This window comes from Micromys minutus (genome assembly GCF_963924665.1).
Source record: "Micromys minutus genome assembly, chromosome: 2".
NCBI lineage: Eukaryota > Metazoa > Chordata > Mammalia > Rodentia > Muridae > Micromys > Micromys minutus.
Genome location: NC_137971.1, coordinates 89507887 through 89535527, shown reverse-complemented (window position 1 = coordinate 89535527; position 27641 = coordinate 89507887). Strand labels below are relative to the sequence as shown.

The following is a 27641-nucleotide window of genomic DNA, read 5'->3' as shown; positions in this document are numbered from 1 at the left end:
AGTTATTTTAAGGCTTAAATTAATTCTAACTTTAGTTTAAATTACTTGATATCTTAGGTGTGATAGCATATGTTTATAACCATAGCAGTTGTGAAGATGAGACAGGAGAATTGAAAGCCAGATGCCAGCCTGACTACATAGCAAGGATCTTTCTCAACAAAAAATAAGTAAAAACGTATAGTAAAATGTAAGAATGAAGGCTGAGAAGGTTTGCAACATCTCTACTTCAGCCTCTTGAGCAGTGCAGTGCCAAAAGTTCTTTGGCTGTACATCTTTAATGCTTTAGTTTTTCAACAAATTTTAATCACAATTGACTTACTTCCTCCACGTTTTACCCCCAAGTCCCCACCTCTATTAATGTTTTACACACCTGCCATGGACTTTCTTTGGGTCTTTTCTTTCCCCCTCACACCCAAGTTACCAGTACTGCTGTCAGTTCCTCTTTGCTCTCAAAAATGATTTGGAATTTAATGAATAACTAATTTTGCCTTAATTATTTTTATTGTGGGTCTACCATTTATTAGGAAATGTTTATGCAGATAATATTCTACTTGTAGGACAATACTGGAGATCTAATCTGTTGCCTCAATCATCAGACTAGCAGAGGAACATTACTATAACCTGTGCAGCAACCTAGTTCCCTTGATTTATGTTGTCTTAGTTGTAATACTGCAGGAAGATAGCTGTAATAGTTAAGACTGAAAGTTTCTGTGGCCCCTTGGCTCTGTTCTGTGGATGAAGAGAAGTGAAACCCACAGATTCAAAAATCGAGGTCTTAAAAATCAGTTTATTAAAAATTTAGAAAAAGAGGGTGCTTGTGCCAGTGAAGCAGATAGGCTAACAACTATAGACGTTTAGCTCTCCTAATCATAAAATTTAAATTCTCCCAGAGTCATTCCCAGATATGGTGCTTTGAATAAGAATGATGTCCCCATAGTTGAATGTTTAGGAAACTGTACTGATTGAAAGGATCTGGAGGTATGGCCATGTTGGGAGTAAGCATGACCTTTGGAGGAATTATATCACTGGGATTGGGCATTGAGGTTTTATAAAAGCGCAAGGTAGACCCAGTATATCTCTGTTCCTGCTGTCTGTGGATCCAGATGTATCAACTTTAATTACCTATCCAGCACTTTGTCTGCCTGCATGCCACAAAGCATGGTGATGGTAATGGGCTAACCTGTGAAACTGTAAGCATGCCCCAACTAAATGCTTTCTTGTATAAGTGTCTTTGCTATGGTGTTCCTTCATAGCTAGAGAACACTGAAAAAGATAGACATTGGTACCAGAAGTGGGATGTTGCTCTGATAAACCTGACCATGTGTTTGTTGATAGAACATAGACTTTGCATTCATAAAACAGTTGTGTGCTTTATGTGATGCTTAAATGGCCATATTAAGAAGAACATGGAAAACAGAGAACCTGAAAGCAATGAAAATACTGATGGGGCAGTTCAAGTGGTTTCAAAGGTGAAGAATGTTAAGTGGCCTAAACACCATTTTTGTGATGTAAGATGATAGCTTTATGCAAGAAGGCAGGTACAAGATGAAATGAGGCTTGCCATTAGATGAGGAAGTATAAGTGGGAATAAAGTTTTAGAAAAAGAGGGAGGAACAGAAGCAAGGGAAGAAGCTGGAAGAACACAGAGGCAGATGTAGATGTTTCTTTCTCCGCATCTCTGCATGGATGCAGGTTGCTATGAATATTTTATAAGAGATGGATGTGTACAGGGTGACTGGTACTGTCTATATGAAAAATTATATCCTATTGATTGGATCAGAGTCTATTGTATGGCGTTTTCCTTCATGTGGTGAGTTAATTGAGTTCAAGAGGTATAGTGGGAGGATGCACCAAGACTGTCACAAAATTGGGATTCATGGGCCTGGTGTGGTAACAACCTGCCAAGAGATTTGTGAGTGGTTGTATCGTGGTGAGGTGCCACACCAGAATGGCTTGCGATCCTCCTGGGTCAGAGAGTACTTGGGGGCCAGTGTGGAGCCACTAAAATAAGTTATTGTTAGTTCCCTATGGCTCTATGGTGCTGGAACTAGCATGGGAGCAACCACCCGGGTCAGAGAGAGCTGGGGGCAGCACATAGTGGTGAAACACTAGAACTGGTTGTACCCTTTTTAAATTAGTTACTGCAACATTGTGATATTTTGGGAAAGAATGTGGCTGCTTTTTGGTCTTGTCGAAATATCTTCCTGAGATTAAATTGAAGATTAATGGCATTGGCAGAGGAGATTTTAAAATATACTAGTGTTATTTGTATTGTGTGGTTTAGTGGTCACTCTTATGTAGATTCATAATGAAAACGAGCATGCCGAGCATGGAAAAATACAAATTAAACTGTTTGAGGAGAAAAGGAGACCAAGAAGTATGATAGAGCTAATGCAGGTCTGGAAAGAGGCAGGAGAATAGCCCAGATGGCTAGGAGAATGGATGGAAATATGCAGCCTCTGGGGTGGAGAAGACCTCTAGAAAGCCCCAAAAACCTAAAATGAAGAATGCTCCCAAAACTCAGTGTGTGACCTTAGTCAAAATCCCTAACTGTTGGAATATGGAACCCGAGAGACCACATCTAGTAATCCGAAAGGACTTCCGGTGGAAGGATGGTAACACCAATTCACCTATAAAACTTTTGACCCACAATTTTTTCTCTCTAAAAGTAATTCAGGGTCAAAAATGGAGTAGAGGCCAAAAAAAAAAAAAAAAAAAATGGTCAAAAAGATAATGGCCCATCTAGGAATCCATCTCATGTATGGGCACCAAATCCAAACACTATTACTGATGCTATGTTGTGCTTGCAGATAGGAACCTAGCAGGACTGTCCTCTGAGAGTCTGTACAAACAACTGTCTGAGACATATTCAGATACAGTCAAGCATTGTATGGAGGTAAAGGAAATCTATGAAAGAGTTAGGGGAAGGATTGAAGGATTGGAAGGGAATTGCAACCCTCAGAGGAAGACCAATAGTGTGAACTAACCTGGACACCTGGGAGTTCCCAGAGACTAAGCCATGACCAAAGAGCATACAGAGGCTGGTCTGAGGCATCCTGGCACATATGTAGCAGAGTCTGGCCTTAATGAGAAAGGGTGAACATTATCCTGTAGAAACTTGTTGTTTCAGGGTAGAGGCATACACAGGAGGGGCATGTTCTCAGAAAAGAAGGAGGATGAGAGGAAAAATTCTGTGATGGTGGATTGGGAGGACAACAGTATTTAGGAAGAAGAAATAAAGAGAAGGAAGAACAATTACAGAGCTTAGCAGAATTTTCAAAAGAGAAATTTTAAATGGTTGAAAAGCACTTCAAGAAATTTTCAATGTTCCACCTGTATGTATGCATGTATGCCAGAAAAAGGTATCAGATCCCATTATAGATGGATATGAGCCACCACAAGGTTTTTGGGGATTGAACTCAGGACCTCTGGAAGAGGAGTTAGTACTCTTAACTGCTAAGCCAGTAGAAAGATAGAACATCAAGAGGAGGGATGGGGTTGCCATGACACAGTCAAAAACTTTGACCCAGAATTTTTCCTATCTAGAAGAGACTGAGGGAAATAACTAATGACCAGCATAACTTGATATCCTTCACAAGCAGAGGCTCCAAGGCCTGACACTTTTAGCAAATGGATAGAACTTGAGAATATCATCCTGAGCGAGATTACTGAGAGTCAGAAAGACATGTATGGTATATATTCACCTAAGGCCCCAAGAAATGTGTAGACCTGGCAGTATGTGAATGTGTGTGGGGGGTGGGAATATCCTTTGAGAGATGGGGGACAAGAAATAAGATGAAGAACTGTCAGAAGGCAGAACAAGGGAGGGATAACAACTGTATTGTGTAAAACAGATAAAAAGTAATAAAAAAATAAGTGGATATTAGCCATAAAGTGCAGCACAATTATACTACAATCCGTAGACCCAATGAAACTGGGTAATAAGATGGCCCTAAGGGAGGATGTGCCAATCTCAGTCAGAAGAAAAAACTGAATAGTCATTGGAGGTGGATAGAAAGAGGAAACTGTTTAGAGGAGGAATAAGGAGGGGAAAAGATATGACAATTATGTGTTGGGAGGGAGAGCAAGAGAGGGCTGGAAGTAAAAATGAAAATTGGTGGAGAGGGGCCTCTGATGATTAGCTGGAGGCCTGGGCCTGAGGAGGATACTGGGAGTCTATGGGGGTGATTCTAGATGAGATTTCTACCAGAGTGCGATACAGAGACTGAAGTGGCCATCTCCTGTATCCAGGCAGGACTTCCAAAGTAGGGAGGGGGAAATCAATACATTCATAAAACATTAACCCCGAATTTGTCTTGCCTACATGATGTGCAGAGATAAAGATGGAGTAGAGACTTGGGAAAAAGCCAACCAGTGATGCCTCAACTTAACATATATTCCATGTGAGAGAGCCAACCTCGGACAGTATTATAGTACTTGGCTGTTACTGCAGACAGGAGCCTAGCAGAAATGTCTTCTAAGAGGCTTCATCCAGTAGTGAACTGAGGCATATACAAAGACCCACAGCCAAACATCAGGAAGAGTCCAGGGAATCTTGTGGGAAGGCTTCTACCGTTTCCCCCCCTGTGTTCTCCTTTATTTCTTTAAGAGAGTTATTTATGTCCTTTTTAAAGTCCTATAATTTTTATGAGATGGGATTTTAGATCAAAATCTTGCTTTTCAGATGTGTTGGGTTATCCAAGGCATTCTGTGTTGGGAGAAATGGGTTCTGATGATGCCAGCATCATTGGTTTCTATTGCTTATATTTTTGTTCTTGCCTCTCCCTATTTGGTTATTTATAGTGTTAGCTGGGCTTGCTGCCTCTGAGTAGAGACTGCCCCTGCAGTAAGGTGTGTTATGTTGGGCCTCCTTGGAGTCAGGCTGTTTCTGGGTATGGGAAGGGATCTGGATAACCTTATATGTGAACCTGGTTGTGTCAGAACTCCTTGGGGTCTTGCTGTGTTTATGAGTGGACAGGTTGTGTGTGTTAAAGGGGGGTGGCTGGAATACAGGATCAATTCCCATGTATAGGTGCAAACTACAAGGAAGGTGTAGATCATCTGGGCAGATAAGAATTTGGCCAGGTATTTGGGCTGGGGTAAGGGCCTCACCTATGATCCTGGGTGTCAGAACTCTTGGAAGTCAAAGTATCTCTGGATGTGACTGGTGTGGGATGGTTGGAGCATAGGATACACTTCTGGGTGTGGAGGAGAACCAGAAAGCAGAAAGTTGGTCTTATTAAAGTTTTCTATGTAAATCTACTGGCTTGACATGTCAGCACACTGTGGAGGGTTCTTGGGGCCTCTTCTAGAAAATGGGTAAGAATTTGACATTGGTCCAAGACATGGAATTATGCTCAGGAAAGAATTTGACATTAGGCTAGGAATAGGAAGTTGGCTCAATATGAATAGGGCTGAGGAATGCATTCTTAGTTTCTTGATGGGTCTTGTTAAGACTGAATACAGCAATCACGGGACCCATGTCTATGCTTTATTTGTTCCTTATCTACCCTGTTTATGCTTACTTTGTTCCTTAACTACTTTCTTTATGCTATTATTTCTATGTACCTAGAATTATATAAAAGCAGACTGGAAAAAATAAACTGGTTTCAGCCTCAGCATTGGCTGGAGTCCCATTACAATGTTTTCTAATTGTCTTTTTCGTTTACAAATCTCGATTCTTTCCTTGAGATGCTGTTGACTGAGTTCGCTTGGTCATCATATTTTCCTATTACCTAAAGTCTGAGGTCTTGTTCTAGCCCACATTTTCTTTCCTAGGAACTCAAAGATCTGGTACATGGTGCTGAGAAATCATCAAGAAACAATTAACCACTGTGGAGACTCTGTCAAGAAAATAAAAGATGTCTTGTAACTTCTGTGAGAGTTTCATTCTCCCATCTCCCCTGAGCTTCTTGTGTGTGCTGTTCTTGGCTGCAGGAGCTAATCAAGGAAATACTTTTTTTAAAAAAAAAACGACTTTATTTTACAAAACAGAGATAAATGTACAGATTTTAAACATTTTTTGCTTAAAATTATACATTTTTGTCAGTACTGTTTTTTCAGACATTAAAATAATTTTTACATAAAACTATGTGAATATATTTTTTTAGTCAGTACTTGATTTTTTCAAGGGCTTGACAGTATGCATTGAAAACCTAATAGTTACAATAAGCATAAAGTACATGCAAAACAAAACACAACATGGAAATAGTCAAAGTGTTCTTGTTTTGTAAATATAAGTATATTTTTTTGTTTTCTTTATTTCTTGGACTTCATACAGTCTGTGAGTTGTTTCTGGGGGAGTGCAAGCCTCTGGGGTTAGCATCCCACTATCAGTGACTGCATATTATGTCTGTTCTTTTGTGACTGTGTTATCTCACTCAGGATGATATTATCTAGATGCAGCCATTTTCTTAAGAATTTGGTTAAGTCATTGTTTCTGGTGGCTGAGTAGTATTCCATTGTGTAAGTGTACCACAATTTTTGTATCCATTCATCTTCTGAAGGACATCTGGGTTTTATCTAGTGATTCTCGCAGATGTTTTTTTGTTGTTGAGGATGGATTTTGCTATTCTAGGTCTTTTGTTATTCCATATGAAATTGCACATTGATCTTTCCAATTCCATGAAGAACTGGGTTGGAATTTTGATGGGGATTGCATTGAATCTGTAGATTGCTTTTGGTAGGATGGCCATTTTTAAGATGTTGATTCTTCCAATCCATGAGCATGGGAGATCTTTCCATTTTCTGAGATCCTCCTCAATTTCTTTCTTTAGAGGTTTGAAGTTCTTGTCATACAGGTCCTTCACTTCCTTAGTTAGAGTCACCCCAAGGTATTTCATAGTTTTTGTAACGATTGTGAAGGGTATGTTTTCCCTAATTTCTTTCTCCACATGTTTGTCCTTTGAGTACAGGAAGGCTACTGATTTGTTTGAGTTAATTTTGTATCCAGCCAGTTTGCTGAACTTGTTTATCAGCTGCAGGAGTTCTCTGGTGGAATTTTTGGGGTCACTCAAGTACACTATCATGTCATCGGCATAGAGTGATATTTTTATCTATTCCTTTCCGATTTGTATCCACTTGATCTCCTTTTGCTGTCTAAATGCTCCAGCCAGGACTTCCAGTACTATGTTGAGTAGGTAGGGGGAGAGTGAGCAGCCTTGTCGAATCCCTGATTTTAGTGGGATTGCTTCAAGTTCCTCACCATTAAGTTTGATGTTGGCTGTTGGTTTGCTGTATATTGCTTTTATTATGTTTAAGTATGGGCCATGGATTCCTGTTCTTTCCAGGACTTTTAACATGAAGGGGTGTTGGATTTTGTCGAATGCTTTCTCAGCATCTAGTGAGATGATCATGTGATTTTGGTCTTTGAGTTTGTTTATATAATGGATTATGTTGATGGATTTCCTTATGTTAAACCATCCCTGCATCCCAGGGATGAAGCCTACTTGGCCATGATGAATGATCTTTTTGATGTGTTCTTGGATTCGGTTTGCAAGGATTTTGTTGAGTATTTTTGCATCAATGTTCATAAGTGAGATTGGTCTCAAGTTCTCTTTCCTTGTAGGGTCTTTTTGTGGTTTAGGTACGAGGGTTATTGTAGCCTCAAAAATGAGTTGGGTAATATTCCATCTGATTCTATCTTTTGGAATAGTTTGGCGAGTATTGGTGTTATATCCTCAATAAAAGTCTGATAATATTCTGCACTGAACCCATCTGGACCTGGGCTTTTTTTGGTTGGGAGGCTTTTAATGAATTCTTCTATTTCTTTAGGTGTTCTAGGATTATTTAGATGGTTTACTTGGTCCTGGTTTAACTTTGGGACCTTGTATCTGTCTAGGAATTCATCCATTTCCTCCAGATTTTCCAATTTTGTGGAGTTTAAGTTTTTGTAGTAGGATCTGATGATTTCTTGAATTTCCTCAGTTTCAGTTGTTATGTCCCCACTTTCCTTTCTGATTTTGTTAATTTGGATACTCTCTCTTTGCCCTTTAGTTAGTATGGCTAGGGGTTTATCAATCTTGTTGATTTTCTCAAAGAACCAACTTTTGGTTTTGTTGATTTTTTCAATGGTTCTTTTTGTTTCTATTTGGTCTATTTCTGCCCTAATTTTGATTATTTCTTGCCATCTACTCTTTTTGGGTATATCTGCTTCCTTTTGTTCTAGGGCTTTTAGCTGTGCTGTCAGGTTGCTGATGTGAGCTCTCTCCAGTTTCTTTTTGGAAGCACTTAGGGCTATGAGTTTTCCTCTCAATACTGCTTTCATTGCATCCCATAGGTTTGGGTATGTTGTGTTTTCATTTTCGTTGAATTCTAAAAAATCCTTAATTTTTTTCTTTATTTCTTCTTTGACCCTGCTATCCTTTAACAGAGCATTGTTTAGTTTCCATGTGTATGTGGGCTTTTTGTTGTCTTTGTTGTTGTTAAAGACCAGCTGTAGACCATGGTGATCTGAGAGGATGCATGGGAGTATTTCAATCTTCTTATATCGATGGAGGCTCGTTCTGTGTCCAATTATGTGGTCAATTTTCGAGAAGGTGCCATGGGGTGGTGAGAAGAAGGTGTATTCTTTTACTTTGGGATAGTATGTTCTTTATATATCTATTAATTCTAGTTGGTTCAAAGTCTCTGCTAGTTTTGCAGTGTCCTTGTTCAGTTTCTGTTTCCCTGATCTGTCCATTGGTGAGAGTGGGGTATTAAAGTCTCCCCCTATTATTGTGTGGGGTGAAATGTATTTTTTGAGCTTTAGTAGGGTTTCTTTTATGATTGTGGGTGAATTTTTATTTCGAGCATATATGTTAAGGATTGAGAGTTTCTTCTGACAGATTTCCCCGGTAATGAGTAAAAAGTGTCCTTCCTTATCTTTTTTGATAACTTTTGGTTGGAAATTTACTTTATTCGATATTAGAATAGCCACTCCAGCTTTTTTCTTGGAGCTGTTTGCTTGGAAGTTTTTTCCCCACCCTTTTACTCTGAGATAGTGTCTGTCTTTGTCTCTGAGATGAGTTTTCTGTATACAGCAAAAGGCTGGATTTTGTTTATGTATCCAGTCTGATAGTCTATGTCTCTTTATTGGGGAGTTGAGACCATTTATGTTAATAGATATCAAGGAAAAGTTGTTTCTGTTTCCTGCCATTATTGCTTTTTTTGGTTGAGTTTTGTCTGTGTTTTTTTTTTTTCTTTCTTTCTTTTAGTTTTCTTGTTTAGTTTTTCTGTTCTTACTAGGCTGTATTTTCCCTCATTTTATTGGGTTTTCCACCTATAATTCATTGTAGTGCTGGGTTTGTGGTCAGATATTGTGTGAATTTTTATTTTTCTTGAAATATCTTCGTCTCTCCATCGATGGTGATTGATAGTTTTGCTGGGTATAGCAGCTTCGGCTGGCACTTGTGCTCTCTTAAGGAGTGCATGATGTCTGTTCAGACTCTTCTAGCTTTTATAGTCTCTGTTGAGAAATCGGGTGTGAGTCTGATTGGTCTGCCTTTATATGTTACCTGACCTTTTTCCCTTACTGCTTTTAGTATTCTTTCTTTACTTTGGGCGCTTGATGTTTTTACTATTATGTGTAGGGAGGTATTTCTTTTCTGGTCCAACCTATTTGGACTTCTGAAGGCTTCTTTTATGCTCATGGTCATCTCATTCTTGAGGGTCTGGAAGTTTTCTTCTATGATTTTGTTGAAGATATTTACTGTGCCTCTTAGTTGATACTCTTCTCCCTCTTCTTTTCCTATTATCCTTAGGTTCGGTCGTCTCATTTTGTCTTGGATTTCCTGGACATTTTGGGTTAGGAGCTTTTTGTTTTTTGCATCTTCTCTGGCTGTTTTGTTTATGTTTGCAATGTTGTCTTCTGCCCCCGAGATTCTCTCCTCGATCTCTTGTAATCTATTGGAAATGCTTGCTTCTGTGACTCCTGATTTCTTTTTTTTTGGTGTTCTGACTCTAGGGTTATCTCTTTTAGTGTTTTCTTTATTGTGTCAATCTCTGTTTTAATTTCCCTCTTCCATTTATTTATTTTTTTGGTTCTGTTTTCCTCTAGTTCTTTGAGTTCTTTGAGTGTTTTTCTTGTTTCTTCTTTAAAAGCTTCTGAATCTTTTTGCTTTTCCTCCCTTTCTTGTTTAAGTAACACTATCAGTGTCTTGAGGCATGATTTTAGTTCTGTGTCTTCTTTTTCTGGAGTGTTTGGAATTCTGATGTTTGCTGTTATGGGAGAGCTGGGCTCTGGTGTTGCTAGATTGTCTTGGTTCCCTTGGGATATACTCTTTCTCTTTCCTCTTGCCATTTTGTTGTCAGTGATATGTTCTTGCCTTTCCCTTGTATCTGGTCTGTGTCCCTGGTTCTTCACTGGTTGAGGTGTCAGATGGGTCGAGCCCTGTTTTATTCCTCAGAGTCGTCGGGTGTGAGCAGAAATTCCAATGTTCTGTTTCTGTTTTCTGGATCAGGCATGGCAGGGCAGGGCAAGGCAGGGGGTGCACTTTCCGTGTGTACTCCACGGAGATCTTTCTGCTCCCCTGCAGCCCAGGTCTCCCACCCACAAGTTGCTCAGCCTCTAGGAGCCTCTGTTCCGTGTGGCAGATGGGCCAGGCTCTGCTTGGCGTCCTGAAGTCGCCTCCGGGCAGAAACAGAAGTTCTAATTTTCTGTTCCCAATCGCAGTTGCTCAGCCTCTATGATCCGCCGATCCGGGTGGCAGGTAGGCCAGGCTCCGCTCTGCGTCTGGAAGTCGCCTCCGAGTGGAAACAGAAGTTCTAATTTTCTGTTCCCTATCGCAGTTGCTCAGACTCTATGAGCCGCCAATCCGGGTGTCAGGTAGGCCAGGCTCCGCTCTCAATCAAGGAAATACTAATACAGGTCTTTCTTTGTCGAAGTACAACTCTTAACACATTTGGTCCTCCCAAAGCTGAATCAATTCTGGTTTCTCTTCCTACCTTGCCACAAACATATTCACATGGGCACATGTCTATGCAGTTGGTTACCACAGAACTCAGCTGCTCCGGCAGTACAGACCACAGCTAGTATTGGTGTAAATCAGACTATACCTCACATTTTACCCAGTTCCTTCTTTAAACTTCGTCAGTCTCCTTGTAGCAACTCTTTACAAAAGTAAATGCTAAAAATGCTTCTTGACAGTTGAGTGCTTTTTATTTTTAATTTTAAATTAAATGGTTTTTATTTGCTGATTACAAAAATAACAGATAATAAAAAACTACAGAAGTTCAGTAGAACAAACACCCTTAAGTAACTAGTCAATTTATTATTATAAAACTAACATTTTTTTCTGGTTTTAAATTTTTCTGTCATGATTATTAGAATTGTGGATGTGGATCAGCTTCTTGCTTGATGTTCTGCCCTAGCATGGAATCACCATTTCTCCGTTATGATGTTTAAGTGTCAGTCAATTTTTTCTCAGTATTAAAGATTCATGTAGTGTTTGCAAGTTTTGCCCTTTTGCAACAATCTCTCACATTCTGGAAATGTCACATTTCTTTCTTGAGAACACATTTAAACACATATCTGTGATTTTTTTATATCTCTAAATTGTGTGGCTTTTAAACATTTGTTATACTGAATTTTTTGACCTGTTAAATTGTTATTTCAATGCTGATGGGATTGCAAACTGGTATAAGTACTCTAGAAATCAATCTTGTGGTTCTTTAGTAAACTGAAATAGCCTTACCTGAAGGTCCAGCTATATCACACCTGGGCATATACCCAAAAGATACTCCACTAAACCACAAGGACACATGCTCTACTATGTTCTTAGGAGCCTTATTCATAATACCCAGAAGGTGGAAACAACCTGGATGTCTCTCGACTAAAAAATGGATACACAAATTGTGGCTCATTTACACAATGAAATACTATCCAGTTATTAAAGATGAAGACATTATGAATTTAGCAGACAAATAGATGGAATTAGAAAATATCATGAGTGAGGTAATCAAGACCCAAAAGTATATGCATGATATGTAATCACTTATAAGTGGATATTAGCCAAGATGTACTGAATATCTAGGATGCAACCCTCAGATTACAAAAGGTTTAATAAACATTAAGGTCCGAGTGAGTATGTTCCAATTACACTTAGAAGAGGACACAAAATAATCATGGAAGGCAGAGGGAAGATGGGACCTGGAAGGGAGAGGGGACAGGGAGGGAAAGGGAGAAACAGAATCAAGTATGAGGGGAGGGATAAAAGAGAAATCCAGAGGATCAAAAGAATGAATGGACATATATAGCTTCGAAGGGTATGGAGTAGTGGTATCTTCTTGAAAGTCCCAGAAAGCCTGGAGGTAAGAGACTGTCAGAACTCAGTGGGGGTGACCTTAAGCAAAATGTCCAACAGTGGGGAGAATGAACTCTAAGTGTTCTTCTCCCATAGATAGACTGGACCACAAGAGGAGGGATGGGGTTACTAACCCACAGTCAAAATTTCTGACCCAGCATTGTTCATGTCTAAAAGAACTGCAGAGACAAAAAGGGAGAAGAGACTGAAGGAAAGGCAGTCCAATGATCAGCCTAATTTGGGATTCATCTCATGGCAGAGGAGGGAGGTCATTAAAGCCTAACGGGATTACTGATACTGTGCTGTGCTTACAGAGAGGATCTTAGTATGGCTGTCCTACTAGAGGCCTTTTCAGCAGTTAACTGAGACAGACACAGATACTTCCATCCAACCACTGAACTGAAGTCAGGGAACCCTATGGTTGAATTAGGAGAATGACTAAAGAAGCTGAAGAAGAGGGCAACCTCATAGGAAGATCAGAATTCTCAACTAACCAGGACCCCAGGATATTTCCAGAGACTGCACCACCAACCAGGCAGCAGATACTGGTTTCCTCCAATATATATATATATATATATATATATAGCAGAGGACTGCCTGGTCTGGCCTTGGTGGGAGAAGCTGTGCCTATTACTGTAGATACTTAAGGCCCCAGGGAAGGGGAGATAGAGGGAGAAAGGAACCAGGGTGGAGAGGGGACAGGGATGGGGGGAAAGGAGAACGTGATCAGGTATTGGCGAGATAGGAGTGAAGTCCTGGGAGCCAGGAGAATGAAACAGGCAACCTTGGGAGGTAGGAGGTGAGGGACTCTCAAGACTCAAAGAGAGGAAACTTTAATAAAATGCCCAACAGTGGGGAGAGGGGATTAGAAGAGTCCACCTTCAGTAGATAGACAGGACCCCAAGTGGAGGAATGTGGTCCATCTCAAGGAGGGGCACCAAGACCTGACACCATTACTGACTGAAGCCTAGAATGGCTGTCTTTTGAGAGGTTCTACCAGCAGCTGGCTAAGACATATGAAAATACCTACACCCAATCATTGGACTGAAGTTGAGACTCCAATGGAGGAATTAAGGAAAGGACTGGACGAGGTTAAGGGGAGAGTGGACCCACAGAAAGACCACCAGTCTCAACTAACTTGCACCCCTGGAAGCTCCCAGAAACCGAGCCAACAACCAGGCAGCATACATGGGCTAGTCTGAGATCTCCGGCACATATATAGCAGAGCACTGCCTAGTCTGGCCTCAGTGGGAGAAGGGGGGAAAGGGATACCTGTGGAGGAGGGGGAGCACACTCTCAGAGGCAAGGAGTAAGGGTAACGGGGTGAGGAACTGTGGGGGTGTACTAGGAAGGGGAATGACTGGAATGTAAGTAAATGAAACAATTAATTGAAAAAATTGCCTGAAACAGCAAAACTGTTATTTTAGACTGTACATGAAGTATAACAAAAGGAGACAATCTTATGGCTCTTTTACTATAAATACTGGACTTGCTGAAAAATTTGTTATTAGCAAGTAGCCATTGTATAAACAGACAGCTTCATTATGACATTTCCCTACAAGTGTAAGTATTGATTTTCATTACTTTTATAATACTCCCATATTATTTTATTTGACTATCTGTTCCATTTCTTGTTTGTTCTCTTGATAGGTCCTGCATTCACTGGTGAGAGAAATCTGTGACCTCAGAGCTGATTCAGAGACAGAGAGCTCAGAAAAACAAGCTAGAAAACAAACCCAAGAGGGTTCATTAATGTAGCTTTTCTTAGATTTACATTTCCAGGGGATGCCATTTCAGCAGGGAGATAAGTCCCTCTAAAGACAGCAAAAGAGAAAAGCAAAAAGGAGGCCAAGAACTTAAAAGATTTAGTGTGCTCCTCAACAAAGCCTCCATTTACCACTATGCTCAGGTGTGTTTAGGTTAGGCCCTTTCAACATCTCATCCAGTTTCTACTTCTTTCATACACCTTTCATCTTTGCTCCCAGATGGAAAAGGCAATAAAAAAATCTGAGCATTGGGACCCAAGACAAGTTGGATAAGTGACAAGGAGATAGAGAATTTCTTTCCATGAAGCCTGTTGATCAGAAAGTTTCTACTCATTCTCAGATACAAGAACTGGAAGACCTCTTGACCCATAGGACAATAACCTGCCTGGCTGTGCTGACCTCTATCTCCAGAAAATATCCGTAGGTTAAAGGAAGAAATAAAACATCTGAGACAGCTGACATTGTAAGGATTCCTTCCCTACTTAACCAACATAGCAAAACAAACCAATTAGGTACTTGTGAAATGTTACTTCCTCTCTTCTTTGCATTAAATAACCTAAGTCTTCGTGCAGTTGAAGTGGAATAGAACTATTCCACTTCAATATGCAGTGGAGTAGAGAAGCTCAGACACCTAAGCTTCTCATCACTCGAGGTAATGAATTTGTCTCTTAACATAATAAAATACGAAGCCTCTGAGCATTTTATGACAATAAATGGAGTCCAAAGCGGGTACTTAATAATTAAACTAAATTATCAGAGTTGCTACTGCTTTGAGTTTCATTGTTCTTTCAATTAATTTACTTTAGGACTGATAAAGGCATGTTCAGACCCCAAAATACATGCGCGTACTTTGTTGTAAACACACATCACTTTACTGTGTAGTGACAGTATGTCGGTTTTTGCAAAGATGTCATTATTTAGTGTGTGTGTGTGTGAGTGTGTGTGTGTGTGTGTGTGTGTGTGTGTGTAGTGCTCTATGATGATATTTATGTGCAGTGCTGCATTATTATATCCTTGTATGTTTCTTACTAGTACTTCCATGTGCTGATGTCCTACTTTCTTGAGTCCTGATGTAGTATCATATCCTTTGCATTTCATAACAGTACATCTGTGTGTGCCTGTACATCTATATATGTTGTACATTCTGAGAGTCTTGTAGTTTAGAGTTGAGTACCCACTTTCCAGGAATAATTTCAATACTCATCTTTAGAACATTTATTAAGATACAGTTAAAAGCCAAATTTACATATTAGCAAGCAAAGTTTTTTATACAAAAGTAGCATTTTATTGAAGTATCAAAGTTAACATATAAGCTACTTCTCAAATTGTCAAACTCAATTGACTCTTTTCTTTCTAGGCAACTAAAGATATCACTCAAAATGGAGTTTTGGAACTCGACCACGGGCAATGGCTTCATCTTGGTGGGGATTCTAGATGGCAGTGGCTCTCCTGAACTGCTCTGTGCCACAATCACAGCCCTGTACATGTTGGCTATAACCAGCAATGGAGTGCTACTCCTGGTCATCACTATGGATGCCCGGCTCCACGTGCCTATGTATCTCCTACTTGGGCAGCTCTCTCTCATGGACCTCCTCCTGACCTCAGTTATTACTCCTAAGGCTGTCATGGATTTTCTGCTCAAAGACAACACCATCTCCTTTGAAGGTTGTGCCTTTCAGATGTTTCTAGAACTGGCTCTGGGTAGTGCAGAGGACCTCCTTCTGGCCTTTATGGCCTATGACAGGTATGTAGCCATTTGTCATCCTCTAAATTACATGATCATCATGAGGCCAAGTGTCTGCTGGTTCACAGTAGGTACTACGTGGGTCCTGGCATCAGTGATAGCCCTAGTATTTACCATCTACACTATGCATTATCCCTTCTGTAAATCCAGGCAGATCAGACACCTGTTCTGTGAGATCCCTCCATTGCTGAAGCTGGCCTGTGCGGACACCTCCGCATATGAGCTGATGGTTTATATGGCAGGTGTTTCTGTGCTGATTCTTCCTCTTGTTGTTATTCTAGCCTCCTATATACGAATTTTGTTCACTGTACTCCACATGCCTTCAAATGAGGGCAGGAAGAAAGCCCTTGTCACCTGTTCTTCTCATCTGATTGTGGTTGGGATGTGGTATGGGGGGTCTTCACTCATGTATGTCCTTCCCAGTCAGTTCCACAGTCCCAAACAAGACAATATCCTCTCTATTTTCTATACTGTTGTCACACCAGCTCTGAATCCTCTCATCTACAGTCTGAGAAATAAGGAGGTCACAGGGGCTTTAAGGAGAATTTTTGGAAGACGGTTACAGCCAGCACAATCCACTTTCTAGGTAGTTCTTTCTCATAGCTACCTTCTACACTTATTTGTTTTTAAAGTCAGAAATCACTGTGAATGTAATATTCCTGGGTAAAGCAAGCCAGTAAATGTGTATCTGTTGGTTTTAAAGTATGGGAATGAAGCATTCCTTATTAAATACTTTTTGGCTATTTTCTCTATGTGATATTTTATAGGATAATTACACAAAGAAAACTTCTATGTGTATTTACAGAATCATTTCATCTCAGTTTGGGCAGTTAATTATCTCAGCCAGTTATATATCCACATGAAGAGTTTCTTCGCACTGAGATATTTTCTTCCTTACTGTATAATGGCCTTACAGAGCAGTGCTGAGGAAACTCAGGTCTGCTGTCAAGAATACAGCTGTTGGAATCCAGTGTACCTTCCTGGTAAACTTAGAGCGTGCACATAGCCTTTCTCACCCAGATCTTTAAGTTATGAATTCCATGTAATAAAACACCTATTTTATATAATTTTTGTGAGAGCTACTTAGATAATATACATAAAGACTTTTAGTGAGAAAACATCTTGATTATATTCTAGAAGATAATGATTACATCATGAATTTTAACAGTCATAAAGCCAAAATTGCATTGAAGTTGTAAGTGGCAGTATAGGACTTTACCCTGAATGTTTTGTAAAATAACTATCTATTTTGTTGCTATTAAACATAACCACTCCAATTTCTGGGAATCTTAACTCGTTTGGTCTTGCTCAGCTCTTTTGCATACTGTCACAACCACTGTGTGTTCATATGTGCAGCCATTGTGCTGTTTCTGGAAAGTACTCTTTCTTTGTAATCATTCATCACCTTTTTTTTCTACAATCTTTCTACCCACAATTCCACAATGAGCTGATGTTTTGATGGAAGAGGTGTGATACGAATGTCCTACTTAACAGTGACCAATCAATCCATAAACTTCTATTCTCTGGACCTTGGAGAATTGTGGGTCTCTGTGTTAGTTGCTATTCATTGCAGAAAAAAAAGATGCTTCTCTGTGTCTAGAGTGATGCACTGGTCTATGTATAGAAAGATGAGTCATTTTAGTGGTTCAATACTTCTTCAGCAGAATAATACTAGTAGGTTTTCTCATACCTACTATGAATTTTCTAGCCACAAATTATTGGCTCCAAAACCTGTGCCAGATATGTGTTAAAATTTGTGGAGTGAGACTTTAGTTCAATAAAATGTTCTTTGCTACTGCCATGACTTTCCCACCACTATTGCACAAGTGGGTACAGCTCAGAGGGTGGGTCGTAATCATAGCTCACAAGGTCAAAGAGATTTAGACTGATAATTCCTTTTCTTCTGTTCACCCTTATGTTACCAATAAAGCTAGATGATAAAGAAGCTTCCAGGTCGATACCAGTTTGATATCTCCAAGCTCTATATCACAAATATGTGGTGTCTTTTTAAAATATTTTCTTTGTTCGTTTATTTATTTATTTATATTTACTTTACATCTGGATCGCATTTTTTCTTTCTTCTTCTACTCCCAATAACTCGCTCTCACCTCACCTCCCTGTCATCCGCCTGTCTTCCCCTTCTCCTCAGAGAAGGCTCAGAATAAGGGAGGCCTTCCATAGATATCAACCCACCTTGGCATATCAGGTTGCAGGACTAGGTACACCTTCTTCCATTGTGGCTAGGCAAGGTAGCCAAATTAGGGGAAAGGGATCCAAATGCAAGTAACAGAGTCAGATACATCCCCTACTCCTGCTGTTAGGAGTCCCAGCATGTGGTGTCTTTAGTAATCCATTGTTCAGTGGGATAACTAAGAGGAATAATAATAAGAAACAATATTTGAGGGTCTATGGGACCTTGCTGGCCAAGAGCTTCAACAGAGATAATCCATTCCTAGCATTAGTATTTTTAATTTGTTAGCCTCTGATGTCTAATAGAAAGTGTTTAATATCTGGCCAGGTATCAGGACCAAGAATCTCTGGCTAGATGGATCATAAGATTTACGGGATAACTCCTAATTGTTCCATTATGGAGTAAATTCATTTATTTCTACAGTAGTGATTTTTTTTTGTGATTTTTAATGTCCTCAGTGTTAGTTAGACCTCCTCATTTTTCTCCTCCACCCCCCTTACCATATTTAACCACTGCTGTTTCCTTATTCCCTTTCCCTCCTTTATCTTACTCTCTCCCTTGAATGTTGCCCTCCCCACATGGTCCTTTCCTAATTTTCTGATGTCTGTGGGCATCTTAATGGAAACACAGATATCTAAAATCGCAGAGTTAACATCGAAGAATTAATGGACACATGAGACATTTTTCTTTCTGGATATTGATTATCTTACACAGAATGATGTGTAAAAATAATAAAGTTTTATGTTTATTGTATTATTCAGTTTTACTTTTAATAACCTTCCATTTCACTTTTATTTCTCATTCTTCCTTCTTTATTATTTTTTTCCTTTGGCTGGGTTACCTACTGAGCAAGCGGCACAACTAATTTTTTATAGGCATTAGGTAGTGCCTCTTCCTGTGGATGGAGAGATGGCTGTGAGATTAAGAGCTGGCCTGCCCTTCCAGCGATCCTGAGTTCAATTCCCACTAACCTCATGGTTAGTGGTTCATAGCCATCTGGTGCCTTTTTCTTGTTTTCAGACATACATGCACATACAGCACTATATACAAGGCTGTCTCCTCAGTCCTGCTATCTTTATTCTCTTCATCATTTACAGTATAAAACTGCATGTGTGTGAGTGAAGACACACATGCACTTGAGAGAAAGAGAGACAGAAAAAGACAGACAGACAGACAGACAGACAGACAGACAGACAGACACACACACACACACACACACACACACACACACCGGAAAACAACAATATGCTTGATCCCTAGTTGCAAAATAACCTATAAAATAATCTGCCTTCAAATTTTATTTAAAAAATATAAAATTCTGAAAACTCTCAGTGACCAAGAAAATTTTGAAATAGCAATTGTAAAAACAACTAAATTGTAATGAATGTAGTGCCCATAAAGCTTTTCAGACATGCATAGTGGCGTGATCCATCCCATATACAGTCACCAAACCCAGACAATAGTATGGATGCCAAGAAGTGCATCCTAACAGGTACCTAATATAGCTGTTTCCTGAGAGCCTCTGGTAGAGCCTGAAAAATACAGAGTTAGATGCTCTCAACTAACCATTTGACTGAGAATAGGGTCCCAAATGGAGGAATTAGAAAAAGTACTAAACGAACTGAAGGGAGTTTCAACCTCAAAGAACAACAATATCAACCAACCAGATTCCCCAGAGCTCCCAGAGACTAAACTAACAACCAAAGAGTACACAAAGAGGGATTCATGGCTCCAGCAAAGGTTGGCCTTATCAGACATCAAACAGAGGAGAGGCCCTTGGCCCTGTGAATGCTCAATATCCCAGTGTAGGGGAATGCCAGGGTGGGGAGGTGGGAGGGAGTGCATGGATGAAGAACAATCTCACAGAGAGAGGGGGAAAAAATTTAGAGAGGGGGATTCCAGAGGGGAATCCAGGTAAGGGGAAAACCTTTGAAATGTAAGTAAAGCAAATAGCCAATAAAAAAAAGGAAAAACAAAACAAAACAAAAGCAATAGTATGTTACCAAAAAGTAATAATAATGAGGAGGAAGTGAGTAATGACACCTTTATTAGAAACAGCTAAATACTTTTAAAAAATGGTTAGCTAGTAACTCACAAGTATAAATTTCAGATACCATCAATATCAAATTTCTAAAATCAGAGTTCTATATTTTCTCTTTATTATGGGTGGCCTCTCTTTTCTCAGTATTGCTTTTATTGTCCCCTATACATTTAGGTATTTTCTGGGTTTGGTTTAATTTGGTTCTACAGTTAAATTTTTTATGGATTCTTCAATGATATAATAATAATGAAAGAAATCAGCCATGTGGTATGGCAGCTTCGTGAAGATACAAAATAATTAAAAATGGACGCTCGGGAATATGGCGAAGTTTTGTAGGTACTTTAAGTCTTCTGTTTATAATGCGACTTTATTGCTTTGTCAAAACTTGCAATAAAAATAAAAATTTATTTCATTGGGTTAAATTGTGTCTTATTTAAAAAGGAAAAACGAGAATGTGTATTTTAGTGAATAAAAATGAAGCTTTAGTCAGTACTTGATTTTTTTCAAGGGCTTGACAGTATGCATTGAAAACCTAATAGTTACAATAAGCGTAAAGTACATGCAAAACAAAACGCAACATGGAAATAATCAAAGTCTTCTTGTTTTGTAAATATATGTATATTTTTTTTTGTTTTCTTTATTTCTTGGACTTCATACAGTCTGTGAGTTGTTTCTGGGGGAGTGCAAGCCTCTGGGGTTAGCATCCCACTATCAGTGACTGCATATTATGTCTGTTCTTTTGTGACTGGGTTATCTCACTCAGGATGATATTCTCTAGATGCAGCCATTTTCTTAAGAATTTGGTTAAGTCATTGTTTCTGGTGGCTGAGTAGTATTCCATTGTGTATATGTACCACAATTTTTGTATCCATTCATCTTCTGAAGGACATCTGGGTTCTTTCCAGCTTCTGGCTATTATAAATAGAGCCGCTATGAACATTGTGGTGCATATATCTTTGTTGTGTATTAAAGTGTCTCTGGGGTATAAGCCCAGAAGTGGAATAGCTGGGTCTTCAGGTAGTACTATATCCAATTTTCTGAGGTATCGCCAGACAGATTTCCAGAGTGGTTGTATTAGCTTGCAACCCCACCAACAGTGGAGAAGTGTTCCTCTTTCTCCGCAGCCTCGCCAGCATCTGCTGTCATCTGAGTTTTGGATCTTGGCCAATCTGACTGGTGTGAGGTGGTATCTCAGGGTTGTTTTGATTTGCATTTCCCTGATGGCTAAGGATGTCGAGCACTTCACATGGTTTTATGTAAAAATTATTTCAATGTCTGAAAAAACAGTACTGAGAAAAATGTATAATTTTAAGCAAAAAATGTTTAAAATCTGTACATTTATTTTTTTTTTTTTTTGTAAAATAAAGTCGTTAAAAAAAAATGAAGCTTTAAACTTTGCTTCTGAAATTCCATCAAGAATGCTAATGATATTCTCCCCTGTCTTTCATGCCCTTCATCAGACCTGTGAATCATGAACCATAGAGGTTAGCTTACCTTCCCCCACCCATCTTCATTGCTTGCTGAATCCTCTGGGGACATCTCTAGCTGTCACAAGCAGTCTGCTATCCCTAGCAGACTTACAGTCTATGGTGAAATTATACTTGTGCGTGTCTCTTCTTTTGGGTTTGTTGTGAGAAGATCAGTTTCTTGCTTTTTCTTTGGTGTACTTTCCCTTCTTGTGTTGGAGTTTTCCTTCTATTATTCTCAGTAGGGCTAGGTTTTGGAAAGATATTGTTTAAATTTGGTTTTGCCATGGGATTTCTTGCTGAATATAATAGTCTGGGCTCAAATTTTTGTTCTCTTAGGGTCTGCATGACATCTTCCCAAGATCTTCTGGCTTTTATGGTCTCTGTTGAGAAGTCTGGTGTAAGTCTGATTGGTCTCTTTTTATATATTACTCGACCGTTTTCCCTTATTACTTTCAATGTTCTTTCTTTGTTCTATTCATTTGTTGTTTTGATTATTAGGTGATGGGAACTAACTTCTTTTCTGGTCCCATCTGTTTAAAGTACTGTAGGCTTTTTTGTATATTTATGGGCATTTCTTCCTTTAAGTTAGGGAAGTTCTCTTCTATAATTTTGTTGAAGATGTTAGCTGCCCCTTTGAATTGGGAATCTTCTCTCTCTTCTATACCTATTATTCTTAGATTTGGTTTTCTCATTTTTTCCTAGCTTTCTTGAATGTTTTGAGTTAGGAGCTTCTTGCATTTGCATTTTCTTGACTCATGTCAATGTCTTCTAGTGTATTGCAGTGGCTATTCCTGGTTGTCAACTTGATTATATCTGGAATGAACCAAAGTCCAGAATTGGGAGGCTCACCTTTAATCCTGATCTTGCGGTATAGAGGCAATGAATCATAGGACACTAAGGCAAGGAGATCTCTGAGCTCAAGGTCACCTGGAATAAAGCAAGTCCCAGATTCAATTGTGGTGGTGGATACCTTTAATCTGGGACAAACCTTCTGTTGGAGACCTACATAAGGATATTGAAAGAAGGAAGGTTCAATCTCTTCGCCTGCTTGCCTTGTGGGACTGAGCATCTGCTAGATCCTTAGACTTCAACTCACAGTTGCTGTCGACCATTGTTGGGGAGATGGACAACACATTGTAAGTCAACAACAAGTTCTCATACTATATAGAGACTCTCATATGTTCTGTGACTCTAGAGAACCCTGACTAATACAGGTATCTTCTATATCTGAGATTCAGTCTTCGAGCTCTTGTATTCTATTGGCGATGTTTGCATTTGTGACTCCTGATCTCTTTCCTAGGTTTTTGATCTCCAGGGATGTTTCCCTTTGTGTTTTCTTTAATGTTTCTATTTCCATTTTTAGAGCCTGGATGGTTTTGTTCAATTTGCTTATCTTTTTGATTGTGTTTTCTTGTATTTCTTTAAGAGTTTTATTTGTTTCTTCTTTAAGGGCTTCCACTTGTTTACCAATGTTCTCCTGTATCTCTCTTTTTTTTTAAAAGACTTTATTTTACAAAAAAGATAAATGTACAGATTTTAAACATATTTTGCTTAAAATTATACATTTTTGTCAGTACTGTTTTTTCAGATATTAAAATAATTTTTACATAAAACTATGTGAATATATGTTTTAGTCAGTACTTGATTTTGTCAAGGGCTTGACAGTATGCATTGAAAGCCTAATAGTTACAATGAGCATAAAGTACATGCAAAACAAAACTCAACATGGAAATTGTCAAAGTCTTCTTGTTTTGTAAATATATATTTTTTTTTTGTTTTCTTTATTTCCTGGACTTCATACACTCTGTGAGTTGTTTCTGGGGGAGTGCAAGCCTCTGGGGTTAGCATCCCAATATCAGTGACTGCATATTTTATCTGTTCTTTTGTGACTGGGTTATCTCACTCAGGATGATCTTCTCTAGATGCAGCCATTTTCTTAAGAATTTGGTTAAGTCATTGTTTCTGGTGGCTGAGTAGCATTCCATTGTGTAAATGTACCACAAATTTTGTATCCATTCATCTTCTGAAGGACATCTGGGTTCTTTCCAGCTTCTAGCTATTATAAATAGATCCGCTATGAACATTGTGGTGCATATATCTTTGTTGTGTATTAAAGTGTCTCTGGGGTATTTGCCCAGAAGTGGAATAGCTGGGTCTTCAGGTAGTACTATATCAAATTTTCTGAGGTATCGCCAGACTGATTTCAAGAGTGGATGTATTAGTTTGCAACCCCACCAACAGTGGAGAAGTGTTCCTCAATCTCTGCAGCCTTGCCAGCATCTGCTGTCATCTGATTTTTGGATCTTGGCCAATCTGACTTGTGTGAGGTGGAATATCAGTGTTGTTTTGATTTGCATTTCCCTGATGGCTAAGGATGTCGAGCACTTCCTTAGATGTTTCTCGGCCATTCGGTGTTTCTCAACTGAGAAAGTTTTGTTTAGCTCTGTACCCTATTTTTTAATAAGGTTATTTGATTCTCTGGTGTCTAGCTTTTTGAGTTCCTTGTATACCTTGGATATTAGGCCTCTATCTGATGTGGTGTTGGTAAAGATCTTTTCCCATTCTGTTGGTTGTCGTTTTGGATTCTTGAAGATGTCCTCAGCCTTACAGAAACTTTGCAATCTCATTAAGTCCCATTTGTTAATCTTTGACCTTAGAGCTTGAGCCATTGGTGTTTTGTTCAGGAAATTTTCTCCTGTGCCTATGTGTTCTAAGGTTTTCTTTACTTTCTCATCTAATAGTTTCAGTGTATCTGGTTTAATGTGGAGATCTTTGATCCACTTACACTTGAGCTTTGTACAAAGAGATTAGAAAGGGTCTATTTTCATTCTTTTGCATGCTGAGTGCCAGTTGGACCAGCACCATTTGTTGAATAGGCTGTTCTTTTTCTATTGAATGTTTACGACTCCTTTGTCAAAAATCAGGTGACCATATACATGAGGGCTCATTTCTGGATCTTCTATTCTATTCCATTGATCCACATGACTATTTCTGTACCAGTACCATGCAGTTTTCAGCACAATTGCCTTGTAATATAGCTTGAGGTCAGGAATAGTGATTCCCGCAGATTTTTTTTGTTGTTGAGGATGGATTTCGCTATTCTAGGTCTTTTGTTATTCCATATGAAATTGCACATTGATCTTTATAATTCCATGAAGAAATGGGTTGGAATTTTGATGGGGATTGCATTAAAACTGTAGATTGCTTTTGGTAGGATGGCCATTTTTAAGATGTTGATCTTTCCAATCCATGAGCATGGGAGATCTTTCCATTTTCTGAGATCCTCCTCAATTTCTTTCTTTAGAGGTTTGAAGTTCTTGTCTTACAGGTCCTTCACTTGCTTAGTTAGAGTCACACCAAGGTATTTCATAGTTTTTGTGATGATTGTGAAGGGTACCTTTTCTCTAATTTCTTTCTCCACATGTTTGTCCTTTGAGTACAGGAAGGCTACTGATTTGTTTGAGTTAATTTTGTATCTGGTCACTTTGCTGAACTTGTTTATCAGCTGTAGGAGTTCTCTGGTGGAATTTTTGGGGTCACTCAAGTACACTATCATGTCATCGGCATAGAGTGATGTTTTTATCTCTTCCTTTCCGATTTGTATCCCCTTGATCTTTTTTTGCAGTCTAATTGCTCCAGCCAGGACTTCCAATACTATGTTGAATAGGTAGGGGGAGAGTGGGCAGCCTTGTCGAGTCCCTGACTTTAGTGGGATTGCTTCAAGTTTCTCCCCATTATGTTTGATGTTGGCTGTTGGTTTGCTGTATATTGCTTTTATTATGTGTAGGTATGGACCTTGAATTCCTGTTCTTTCCAGGACTTTTAACATGAAGGGGTGTTGGATTTTGTCAAATGCTTTCTCAGCATCTAGTGAGATGACCATGTGATTTTGATCTTTGAGTTTGTTTATATGGTGGATTACATTGATGGATTTCCTTATATTAAACCATCCATGCATCCCAGGGATGAAGCCTACTTGGTGATGATGAATGATCGTTTTAATGTGTTCTTGGATTCGGTTTGCAAGGATTTTGTTGAGTATTTTTGCATCAATGTTCATAAGTGAGATTGGTCTGAAGTTCTCTTTCCTTGTAGGGTCTTTTTGTGGTTTAGGTATGAGGGTAATTGAAGCCTCAAAAAATGAGTTAGGTAGTGTTCCATCTGATTCTATCTTTTGGAATAGTTTGTAGAGTATTGGTGTTATATCCCCAATAAATATCTGATAGAATTCTGAACTGAACCCGTCTGGACCTGGGCTTTTTTTTTGTTGGGAGATTTTGATGACTTCTTCTATTTCTTTAGGTCTTATAGGGTTATTTCGATGGTTTACTTGGTCCTGCTTTAATTTTGGGATCTTGTATCTGTCTAGGAATTCATCCATTTCCTCCAGATTTTCCAATTTTTTGGAGTATAAGTTTTTGTAGTAGGATCTGATGATTTCTTGAATTTCCTCAGTTTCAGTTGTTATATCCCCACTTTCCTTTCTGATGTTGTTAATTTGGATACTCTCTCTTTGCCCTCTAGTTAGTCTGGCTAGGGGTTTATCAATCTTGTTGATTTCCTCAAAGAACCAACTTTTGGTTTTGTTGATTTTTTCAATGGATCTTTTTGATTCTATTTGGTCTATTTCTGCCCTAATTTTGATTATTTCTTGCCGTCTACTCTTTTTGGGTATATCTGCTTCCTTTTGTTCTAGGGATTTTAGCTGTGCTTTCAGGTTGCTTATGTAAGCTCTGTCCAGTTTCTTTTTGGAAGCACTTAGGGCTATGAGTTTTCCTCTCAGTACTGCTTTCGTTGCATGTCATAGGGTTGGGTATGTTGTGTTTTCGTTTTCGTTGAATTCTAGAAAATCCTTAATTTCTTTCTTTATTTCTTCTTTGACCCCGCTATCGTTTAACAGAGCGTTGTTTAGTTTCCATGTGTATTTGGGCTTTTTGTTGTCTTTGTTGTTGTTAAAGACCAGCTGTTGACCATGGTGATCTGAGAGGATGCATGGGAGTATTTCAATATTCTTATATTGATTGAGGCTTGCTCTGTGTTCAATTATGTGGTCAATTTTCGACAAGGTGCCCTGGGGTGGTGAGAAGAAGGTGTATTTTTTTACTTTAGGATAATATGTTTTGTATATATCTATTTATTCTAGTTGGTTCAAAGTCTCTGCTAGTTTTGCAGTGTCCTTGTTCAGTTTCTGTTTCCATGATCTGTCCATTGGTGGGAGTTGTGTATTAAAGTCTCCCACTATTATTGTGTGGGCTGAAATGTATTTTTTGACCTTTAGTAGGATTTCTTTTATGAATGTGGGTGCTTTTTTATTTGGAGCATTTATGTTAAGGATTGAGAGTTTCTCCTGACAGATTTCCCTGGTAATGAGTAAAAAGTGTCCTTCCTTATCTTTTTTGATAACTTTTGGTTGGAAATTTACTTTATTCGATATTAGAATAGCCACTCCAGCTTGCTTCTTGGAGCTGTTTGCTTGGAAGTTTTTTCCCACCCTTTAACTCTGAGATAGTGTCTGTCTTTGTCTGTGAGATGAGTTTCCTGTATGCAGCAAAAGGCTGTATTTTGTTTATGTATCCAGTCTGACAGCCTATGTCTCTATATTGGGGAGTTGAGACTATTTATGTTATTAGATATCAAGGAAAAGTTGTTTCTGTTTCCTGCCATTATTGCTTTTTTGGGTTGAGTTGTGTCTGTGTCTTTTTCTTCTTTTAGTTTTCTTGTTTAGAAATTTTCTTGTTTTTACTAGGCTGTATTTTTCCTCATTGTATTGGGTTTTCCACCTATAATTTGTTGTAGTGCTGGGTTTGTGGTCAGATATTGTGTAAATTTTGATTTGTCTTGAAATATCTTCATCTCTTTATCGATGGTTATTGATAGTTTTGCTGGGTATAGCAGCTTGGGCTGGCACTTGTGTTCTCTTAGGGTGTGCATGATGTCTGTTTAGGCTCTTCTAGCTTTCATAGTTTCTGTTGAGAAATCAGGTGTGAGTCTGATTGTCCTGCTTTTATATGTTACCTGACCTTTTTCTCTTACTGCTTTTAGTATTCTTTCTTTGCTTTGGGCACTTAATGTTTTTACTATTATGTGTAGGGAGGTATTTCTTTTCTGGTCCAACCTATTTGGAGTTCTGAAGGCTTCTTTTATGCTCG

The 27641-nt window shown here is 38.9% G+C and overlaps 1 protein-coding gene across 1 annotated transcript; it reads left to right on the top strand.

Annotated features, from left to right (window-relative positions):
* Window positions 1-15426: 15426 nt before the first annotated feature.
* On the top strand, window positions 15427-16377 carry LOC308417205 (olfactory receptor 2AG1-like; the record flags this gene model as incomplete). Its single annotated transcript, XM_080912363.1, has 1 exon — window positions 15427-16377. One exon carries the CDS (start codon window positions 15427-15429, stop codon window positions 16375-16377), a length of 951 nt encoding a protein of 316 aa, XP_080768489.1.
* Window positions 16378-27641: the final 11264 nt, after the last annotated feature.